This window comes from Mesocricetus auratus, unplaced genomic scaffold (genome assembly GCF_017639785.1).
Source record: "Mesocricetus auratus isolate SY011 unplaced genomic scaffold, BCM_Maur_2.0 Super-Scaffold_100003, whole genome shotgun sequence".
NCBI classification, from domain to species: domain Eukaryota; kingdom Metazoa; phylum Chordata; class Mammalia; order Rodentia; family Cricetidae; genus Mesocricetus; species Mesocricetus auratus.
The window spans coordinates 89321374-89331978 of NW_024429188.1; the positions used below are offsets into that span (position 1 = coordinate 89321374).

Below are 10605 nucleotides of genomic sequence, written 5' to 3' on the forward strand. Positions count from 1 at the left end.
GCATGTTCAGCAAATTGTTGGCCATCACTAGACCTGGGAATGTAACGGTGTTGAATGAGGAAGAAGTTTTGATCTCTCACTGGAATAAGCTACTGGCCAGACTGCCTCACCCATGATAGGCCTGGGACTGTGGGGGTGTCCTGGAAGTAGTACAAGGAGACTAGTTGCTCACCAGGGTTGTTAGCAAGCAGGCGTTGAGGGCCAAGCAAGGACTGGGAATATCAGTACCACACCAGCAGATTAAGATATTGAGCTCTCGGTTGGTATGGCTCACAGTCTGACTCCAGGTAGGTCAGGCAGTGGGATGGCTTTAACTTGTGAAGTTGTTGGGCTGGGCATTTCCAGTGTTGGACTGTGTGACACTAGCTAGTCCTGGCAGCATAAGGATGGAACGGAATGGCAGAGTCTGGATAACTTACCTATCTTGCCTTCTAGTAAACCTATTTGACTCAGCTGGTCTGGGACTGTGGAGATAGCACAGGAGAGTAAGGGTCTTGTTCACTCACCAGGCTGCATTGGTCCAGCGTCCGCCTGACTGAAGTAGGCCTGGGAGACTCAAAGAGGGTTCTAGGTACAAGGCTTAATCAGTCACCTGGGTATATCCTCAGCCTATATGATTCAAGCTAGGCGTGTGACTGTGAGGATGGCAAAGGCAGGTGGGTATGTTTAAAACTCACTAGGCTGTCCTGGTACTAAGACTGTGTGACTAGCCCCGTATTGGCCTATGAGTATTAGGAATGTGAAGGTAGGTTAGGCACTCACTGTGTTTGGCTTATAGACATGCTCCTTGACCACAGTTAGGCCTGGGAGTGTGAAGATGCTACAGGAGGGGAGAGTATTGATAATTGAATAGGCTGAGCTGGTGTCCAGACTGCTTTACCCATCCTAGTCCTGGAATACTTAGGGCTGAGTCTTCATCACTGAGTAAAATAGACTGGTAAGAAACCAACTTGATCCCAGCTCTTCCTGACATTATGGGAATGGCACAGAGTAGCAAAAGTCTGCACGATCACAGATTGGCCCGTGAGTGTGAAAATAGTGGGCAAATGTGTGTTTTGGAGTCACCTATCAGTGTGTGTGTGTGTGTGTGTGTGTGTGTGTGTGTGTGTGTGTGTGTGTATGTGGGTGGGATTGTGAAATTACTTGCTAATATTAGCATTCTAAATAACTTATTGGTTAGTGGTGGAACTTTGTGCTCCTAAGCTCTGATTTGATCGGGTTTGAACTTGTGCAGGTCTTGTGCCTGCTGTCAGAGACTCTGTCCGTTAATATGTGAATCAGCCACGTTGTACCTGGAAGACACTGGTTCCTTGAACTCATCACCACCTCTGGCTCTTACAGTCTTATGCCTCCTCTTCCAAATAGATCCCAAGCCTAGGAAGATCTTGTAATCAGGCTTTGTGACCCAATCTTGGCCTGTGAGTGTGGGGAAGTGAAGCATATGGGAATGTTTAAGCCCTCATTAGATTGAACTGATGGGCAAGATACTGGACCACAGCTAGGTCTGGGAGTGTGAGGATGTGCAGGTGAGGAAATTCTAGATCACTGACTAATCTATGCTCGTGAGCAGGCAACTTAACCCTAGCTCGGATTAAGACTGGATGAATGGAGTAAGAAGTTCAAGGTCTGGGTCATTCAAAGGCAGGCCAGGAATGCTGGCTTTGAGGGTTAGTGTAGCCTGGGGGTGGGGGTAGGGTCTTGATCTCTCATGTGGCTGGCATTTTGGGTAAGCTGCATGGGACAAGCTAGTCCTTAGAGTATGGAGGTGGTGTAGAAGGACAGGCTCTTGATCACTCACCAGTCTGGGCTGAGGACAGGGGTCTGTCTCAGTTACCAGGCTGTGTTGGTCTTCAATCTGCTTCACCTGAACTGGGCCTGGGACTGTTAGGAAGGCTCTGGATGGGGAGCCTTAAGCATCAAACAGAGTGGCCTGGTGCCCAAACAGAGTAAACAAATATTGGCTTCTGACTGTGAGGAAGGTTAAGGCTCTTGGGTGGTCGCTATGCTTGTGACATACAAGCTGCCTGGCTAGAGTAAAGCCAGAGAGCAAGGACTGTCAAGGAGGAGGGAGTCTTGATTACTGATGGGATGCACTTATAACGAGGATGCTTGAACCCAACAGGTCTTGGGGATGTTGGGATGATGGAGAGGCCCTGGACCACATTGCTTACCAGGTTAAGCTGGTGAGTAGAAAGGTCTTCCTGGGTTTATGGAAATGGTGGGGAAGGCATGGATGGAGCTAAGCCTGGGAGTATGCCAGTAATGCAGATGGGTGGGCTAATGGCCTAGTCTTGTGGGCAAGCATCTTGGCTCAAGATAGGCATGGGAGTTGGAGGACAGTGTGTGGGGCCAGGGTCTTGATTACTTACCAGTCTGGGCAGGTGTGGGGGAGGCTTGACCAAAGCCTGAGACTATTGGGATGACAGAGGGGCATAGCATTCTGGGTTGTTTATCAGGCTTCACCATTCAGGGTCTGCTTGACCAGACTACTCCTGAGAATCTGCAGAAGGTGCTGTAATGTGAGCCTTGATCACTCCCAGGACTGGGGTGTTGCTCAGGCTGTGTGAACCAAGCAAGGTCTATCAATGTGAGGATACTGAAGAGAGAGTCTAGATCACTAAAGCACTTAGGGCATTTGCTTCTTTCCTCTGGTGTCTACATTGCCTGACCTCAACAAACCCTGGAATTGTTTCTATGCTGGGGAAGTGTGGAATCCAGGGTCACTCATTTCTTTGGGCTAGCGCAATCTGCCTGTGATTTTGAGACCACACCTAGACTGACTAGTTGCGGGAAAGCAGGAGTCTGGCTCACAATGAAGGCTTGGCTGCTCTCAGAACTCCTTGAGTGGAACTATGGCTGGGAGTATGAGGATGGTGTAGGACGACAGTCTTAATTCCTTACAAAGTGAGGCATGTCCTGGGAATGTGGTGATGTCCTGGAAGTGTAAGGGTCTATGCCACTCAACAAGTTGGACAGAAGTACAGGCTCTGCAACCCAAGTTAGGCCTGAAAGTATTAATAGGATACCTGCAGGACCTTAAGCTCTCGACAGGCTAAGACATTAAGCAGTGTGATTAATCAAGCTATACCAGGGAAGGTGAAGATGGTTAGGGTGTGTGTGGCTATTGGGAACTCACATGCAGAGTTGTTATCACCCTATCACCCTGCATCACCCAAGCTATCTTTGGACACACACACACACACACACACACACACACACACACACACACACACACCCCTACCTCATGGGGGAAGGCCTAATGTGGGTCACTTGCTAGAGTAAGCTGGTAAGCTGGCCCCTTAACCACATATAACTCTGTGCATGTAGAGGTGACAAAGGATAAAGTCTGGGTCCCTTACATGCTGAATATTTGGGCTGTGTTTTTAATTAATTAATTAATTAATTTTACATCCTGACCACAGTTTACCCTCCCTCCTTCCCGCCCAGGCCTTCCCCCACTCTCCCTCTGCCCCAATCCCAATCTACTTCTCTGTTTCTGTTCAGAAAAGCGCAGACCCATGGATATCAATAAGACATGGCATATCAAGTTGCTGGATGAAGCCTATCTGATGACACTTGGGATAGACACCAGTCTATGACTATAGCAGAATATCATTAAGAATCATTTATTAAATTGACTTTTTTTCTCCAGTTGTTTTTGGTTCTATCCTGGGTCTCTGGATCATCCAGGGTTGTGGGTCCTGGTGCTCCAGCCAGTGTCAGGGGTGGGCTTACTCTTGTGGCATGGATCTTAGGATGGGCCAATCATTGGGTGCTCACTCCCTCAATCTCTAGGCTACCCTTAACCCAGCACATCCCATAGGCAGGACAGACTAGAAGTTGAAAGTTATATGGCTGGCTTGGTGTACCAATCGCCCCACTTGAAATAATGCTTGGTCAGAGGGAATAGCCAGTTCAGACTACATATCTGCTATTGCCAGGAGTCTTAGTTGGGGTCATCCTTGTAGATTCCTAGAGGTTCCCTTACTCTAGGTTTCTACCTGATCCCAAAATGACCCCCTTTCTAAATGTATCTTTCAGTATTGTTCCCCTCCATCTTCCCCTAACCTGATCATTCCAAGCCCTAAGTCCACTCACAAAATCTCTTCTATTTCCCTTTCCTGGGGAGATCCAAGCAGGACAGCTCGAGGCCTTGTTGTTACCTAGTTTCTCTAGGTCTGTGAATTGTAGCATGGTTGTCCTTTATTTTACAGTTAATATCTACTTATAAGAGAATACATACCATATTTGTCTTTCTGGGTCTCAGTTACCTCAGTCAGGATGTTTTTTTCTGTAAATTTCATGATGTTGGGAATGGATAAATAAAATGCTGCACATTTACACAATGGGCTGGGTTTTTAAAACCTAGCTATACCTGGAAGTGTGTTAATGGTGGTGAATGGTAGGTTTTATGATCATTTTCCTGGTTGTACTGATACACAGTCTACCTGTGATTGTGGTATCAGTCCCTAGTCTGAGCAGGTACAGGAGGGCAGAGGTCTGGTTCAGAAAGGAGGTTTGACAGCTCTGAGAGCTGCTTGAATAGAATTATGCCTAGGAGGCATGAGGATGGGGTAAGGTAGTGAGTGGGTCTTGATACTTAGAAAGAGGGGCCTGGGGCTGTGTGGGATATGGGGGGAGTGTGAGGCTCTGGGTCACTCACCAGGCAGGGCTGGAATGGAGGCTGTACAATCCAAGCAAGGCATGAAAGTATTGGGAAGACACCAACAGGATAGGATTTTTGAACTCCTGTGACTTGGATGGTGTAGTCTAATTGATCTCAGCTAGGTCAGGAGGCTTGAGGATGGCTTACATAGTGAGGTTCTTGGGAATGCATCATGCTGGGTTGGTGTGCAGGCTGTGCAATGCCAGTTAGGACTGCCATGTAAAGATGGTGTAGAGGACAAGGTCTCTTATCACTCACCAGTCTTGACTGGTATCTGTGTTGTTTAATAAATCTGGGAATGGTACTGTGTTGGTGGACAAACTGCTTAACCCAGGATAGGCCTGCGATGTGAGGATGATCTGAAATGACAAGGTCTTGATAACTCAACAGCCTGAGCTAATGTCCAGGCTGCTTGACTTCGGCTGGTCCTGGGACTTCAGAAATGACACAGAAGTGAAGGGTATGAGTTACTCATCAGGCTTTGACCATTGGGCTTATGCTTGATTTGAACAAGGCCTGGAAGTCTGAAGAGCCTGCTTGAGTGAATCTGGATCACTCTTGAGGCTAGGATATAGTTCAGGTTATATGACCCAAGCTAGGCCTGTGAGTGTGAGGATAAGAAGCAGGTGGGGACTTTGGACACTCTTTATTGTGGTCTAGTACCCATGCCGTGTGTGACCCAACCTTGGCCCATGAGTGTACAGGTGATGGTCTTGGATGCTCATAGGCTGGACTGATAGACAATTAACAGGACCATAGATATGCCTCAAGTGTGAGGATGGTGGGAGGGGGGATACTCTTGTTCACTGAGTAGCAGTCAACTTTGCTTGTTCATATGACCCCTCTTCCCTTTCTTCAACTGAACTCCAGGAACTCAGCTCAGTGTTTGGTTGTAGGTCACTGCATGTGCTTCCATTAGTTACTGGATGTAGGTTCTATGATGACTTCTAGGATAGTCACTAATCTGATTAAAGGGAAAGGCCCATTCAGACACCCTCTCCATTATTGCTAGGAGTCTTAGCTGGGGTCCTCCTTGTGCATTCTTAAGAATTTCTCTAGCACCACGTTTCTCCCTAACCCCATAATGGCTCCCTCTATCAAGATATCTCTTTCGTCCCTCTCCATCTCCATCTCTCCCCCAACTGGGCCATCTTGATCTTTCATGTTCCCATGCCCTATTCCCTCCCTTTTACCCCTCCTCCCACTTTACCCTGGAGATCTCAACTATTTCCCCTTCCTGGGGTCCTCCATGTGTGTCCCTCTTCTAAAGGGTCTTTAAAAAGCCTATTACCCCCTTCATGGATCAGATAGGAGGAGGGGGGTGGGCGAGTGGGAAGAGGGGAGGAAGGGGGAATGGGATTAGAATGTAAAAAATAAATTAAAAAACATTTTAAAAGTCCTGTTGCCAAGGAACATTCTGCTCACTTACTGCTTTCAAAACCAAAAGCCCAATACAAAGCCTGACCCTTTCCTTTCCGCTGTCATCTGACCTAGTCTTTATGTACGTTTATTGAAGTGCTAGGAAAATCTCTTGGTGTGAAATTTCCTCTAATATCATGCTTATATGATTGAACTTTCCTACCCAATGGCCAAAAAGTTATTGATAACATCCAAGTGTAATAGTGCCAAACCCCTTAAAAGGTCAAATGTGGAAGATGATTCATTAAAATACAGATTTATGTGGCTGGAGTGATGGCTCAGTGATAAAGAGACCCATTTGTTCTACTAGAGGGCCCAGGCTTAGTTTCTAGCATCCTCAGGTAATCATGTCCCTGTTGTGACTTCTCCCAGCATACTACACACGTGGCACACAGACATACATTCAGCAAATCACTCACACACATAAAATATAAAAGTAAAGTAAATACAAATTTTCTTAAAGGGACTGATGTGACAACAGTTATAAAGTCTGGGAGAAAGTGAAGCCAACATAGGACTTCCTATCTAACAAATAAAGTAATTGTGTTCTTGAACTCACAGACTTGAAAATCCTTGAAAGGTATTGTCCAAACTTAAAAAAAATATTACCACTTAAAAAATATTACCACTCTGTCTTGTGCTAGATCTTCACAGCTGTGACATGGTTTAAATTCCATAATCCATCCCCCAGAGGATCCCACCCAAACCAAAAATCAAATTTATCCCTCCATTATAAGATGAGCTGTCAGTAAACTGTATCTTAACCCGATACAGTCATCATTTTGTAGTTTTTAGAAGGGCTTGCTCTGACCAAGAAAGTTTTCTCCTTGCAACTGATTCTTCTGTCTACTGTTTGCTCACTGGTGCCACTTTGGGAACTGTCTGCCGCTGGCAAGGCTTCGTACAGCACACAGATGGAGCCATCCTCTCCAATCCGGTAGGACACTTCATAGGGGTCAACCCACAGTGTGAGTTCGCTTGGCAGAAGCTTGAACAACTCTTGACCGCTCAGGCCAATCTGCTGGGCTGCCCGTCCAATCAGAGGGTCCATCTTATGGTTGATGCGAATGCACCTGTAGCCTGATCCCTTGCAGGGCTTCTCTGGAAACCAGTGATGTTTGTAATGTTCTGCCAGAAGATCCTGCAGGCTCTGTCTGAAGGTCTGCAGCTGTTGTTCACTCCTGAGGCCCTTGGTGCTGAGGAACTTAGAGATGAATTTTGTAGCAGCACAGATCTCACCTATCATGGTGGCTGCAAGGATACAGAGGGATGCATGGGGTGGCAGATAGGTAAGTAGTGTGGCCCTGAAGGCAGCGTGGCCACCCCAAGCTTCTTCTAAGACCTGGTGGTCTAGAGAAAGCAAAGCCACGAGGCATCTACTAGCTTTAGGGGCTTTTTTCCCCAAAACTTTTCTTTCAGAGGAAAGAAGTCATTGTGCAGGCGAAAGAAGGGAGGAGAAGGACAGGCTGGTCACGTCATTGTGATCTCTCCAGGCACCTCTACCACCAGCTCTGAAACCTCCAAGGATCCCAAGAATTGTATTTCCACTTCCAAGGGGCAACATTACTTATATTCTTAAAGGTATATTAAGTGTAAAGGGGCTGAGCACATAGTATAAGACATTGAGTTCATATCTTGGCCTGTGAGCCTGGGGAAGTGGAATGCACTTACTAGACTGGGCTGATAGGAAAGCTGCCTGGCCAGAGTCAAGACAGGCACTATGGGGATGGTGTGGGAGTGAATCACCTTGATTACTAATACATGGATGCTCTTATTCCCAGGCAACTGATCCCAACCAATACCGGGCTTGTTAGGAGGGTTGGGGAGAACTTAGTCTTGATCACATACCAGATCAATGAGCAAACAGCTTGACCCCAACTTACCTTGGGACTGTATGGTTGTCACAGAAGGACATAGCTAGGCCTGGGAGTATGTTAATGTTGCAGATAGGCAGGGTTATGGGTGAGTCAACAGGCCAAGATCAGAACTATGGTGTGCAAGGGCAGGGTCTTATCACTTACCAGTTAGGGTTGCTGATCAGGCAGATTGGCTTCAGCTGGGCTAGAGATTGGTCAGATGTCACAAGAGTGCAAGACCCGGGTCACTCAGGAGGTTGGCTCGAGTACAGGCTGCGTCACTGAGCAGGGTTGGATCTGGAGTTCTCGCCAGGCTGGGATGGTGCACCGTATGATTGGCTCCGGCTAGAAAATGGACTGACCTAGTCATTGTTGGTCTTAGCATCTGAGCAGTCACAGATGGTGCCCAGACTGCTTGATACTTTTCAGACCTGGGAATACAGCAATGGTGCAGACTGACAGGATTCTGGATCAATCATGGAACCGAGGTAAACTGGCTGACTAAGGCAGGACTGGGCTAATATGGGCTACTATCTGGGCTACTTGATCGCAACTGGGGTCTGAGGCTCTGGAGATGACACAGGAGGGCAAGGGTGTGAGTCATTCTGAAGGCCATGTTGGTCTGTGATTACCTTGACCTGAACTAAGCCTGGAAGTGTGATGAAGGCACTAGAGGAAGGGGTATCTTGATCACTGACAAGGCTCTGCTGTTGCTCAGGGTAAAAGGCCAAAGCTAGTCCTGAAAGTGTATTTGTTGGCTTTTTATTAGACTCTGATGATGGGTAAGATGCTTGGTGTCAGCTAGGCCTGGGTGTGTGAGGACTGTGTGGGACAAGAGGCTCTTAATCACTGAAAATGATCTTTCTGGTGCCCCTGCTGTTTGTTGTGAACAAGTCTTTGATAGTCAGGTTCATGAGAGATGGAGGGCCTGGTATTGATGGAGGGCCAAGGTACACTGGTGGGTAGGTGCCTCAGACCTATACAGCTCTGTGACTATGGAGACAACAAGGGAAGACAGTTTCGGGTCACAGAGATGGCTTGTGGGCAGGCTCTGTGACCTATGCTAGCCCTGGTAGTGTGCTAATGTTGTGGAAGAACAAGGTTCTGTGTCACTCATAGTGTGGGACACAGTATACCTGGAATTGTAAGACCACTTTCTGGTCTAGGGTGAGGCATGAGGAAAACATTCTGGGTCACTAAGCAGGCTTGGCAGGTCCATATACTCCATGACCTGAATTATGCTGAGGAGTGTGAGGATGGGGCATGAGGGTAGTGTCTTTCTCCCTAACCAGGACAAGTACCAAGGCTGCTACAGCCATTCTAGGTCTGGGGATGTGGGCACGTTGTTGGCAGTACAGAGGTCTGGATCCTTCACCAGGCTGGGCTAGAGGCCAGGCATTTCTACTCAAGCTATTGTGGAATATTAGTACCACACTGGGAGGCCCAGATCTCGAGCTCTCACCAGACTAGTTATGATGTACAACATGACTCTAGCTAGGTCATGTTAGTAAGGGTGGTGATGGCAGGTGATATTTGTAGTAACTCACCAGGCTTTGTAACCATTTCAAGGCTTTGTAGTTGGAAGATGTGGTAGTAGAGCTGGGTCTTGACCACTTAGCAGTCTGAGCTGGGAATATGGGACTTACATGGAGGTCAGTGGTCTGGAGCACTCACCAAGATGTGCTGATCAGTGATGCTGGTTAATGGGTAATCTTGATCACTCAGTTGTCTGGTCTCTTCAGGCTCTGTGGTCCAGGCTAGAGCTTCGAGTGAGGAGAGTACATGTAGAGAGAGTCTTGATTATCAGAGCATTCATTATTTCTATGACCCCCCAAGAAGTCTGAAATCGTTAGGACTTTGTGGGTAGGGATAGGGGGGCATCCAGGTCTTGATCACTTACCAAAGCAGGTCTAGGAGTAGGCAGCCTGATCACAATTCAACCACTGATTGTGGGGATGATACAAGAAGACAAAAATATGATTCCCCCACAGGTTGAGCTTGTTTGCAGGCCTTTTAGCTCAAGTTAGACCTGGAAGAATGGTAATGGTGGGAAAGAGTGGGTTCAAGATCATTTACCTGGTTGGGCTGACCCACAGTATGCCTGCAATTATGAGATCACTCCCTAGCCTGAGCAGCTGTAGGAGGGCAGGTGTTTGCATCACAAAGGAGTCTTGGCTTGCCTGAGAGCTGCTGGAGCCAGAATATGGGGTCTTGATCCCTTGCCAACGGGGCCTGGCTTTATGGAGATTTTCAGATCATTCACTTGGCTGTAGTGCCAGCTGGACACCACAAGCTAGGCCTGCGAGTATTAGTACCACACCAGCACGATAGGATCTCGATCCATCAAACTTGGATGGTGTTCAATATGATTTGCCCCAATTTATACTCATCAACCAGACTTAGCTGCTAGCCATACGTCATGACCACAGCTGGGTATGGGAGCATGGCCATGGTGTAGATGGATGAGGCTCTGAGGAACTCACAAGACTGTGATGATAGATCACAATTTGGCCCAAGCTAGGTCTGCTAATGTGAGGATTGCATGAGAGGGCAGTGACTTGATCACTCACCAGTCATGTGTGGTACACAGGCTGCTTGACAACAACTGGGTCAGAGCCTCTGATGATGGTAGAGGAATTCACAATTTTGACTAACTCACCAATT

The 10605-nt window shown here is 47.4% G+C and overlaps 1 protein-coding gene across 2 annotated transcripts; it reads right to left on the minus strand.

Moving 5' to 3' along the window:
* Nucleotides 1-6522: 6522 nt before the first annotated feature.
* LOC101822964 (protein BTG1-like) lies at nt 6523-10022 on the minus strand. 2 transcript variants are annotated; one of them, XM_040743885.1, is made up of 4 exons: nt 9842-10022; nt 9616-9704; nt 8107-8286; nt 6523-7336 (listed from the first exon to the last, which is right to left on the minus strand). In XM_040743885.1, the coding sequence occupies exon 4, from the start codon at nt 7329-7331 to the stop codon at nt 6846-6848; it is 486 nt and encodes a 161-aa protein (XP_040599819.1). In that variant the 5' UTR covers nt 7332-7336; nt 8107-8286; nt 9616-9704; nt 9842-10022; the 3' UTR covers nt 6523-6845. The 2 variants fall into 2 exon arrangements, with proteins under 2 accessions (XP_040599819.1, XP_040599820.1); XM_040743886.1 differs by lacking the exons at nt 9616-9704; nt 9842-10022 and adding an exon at nt 9489-9595.
* Between the last annotated feature and the right edge of the window lie 583 nt (nt 10023-10605).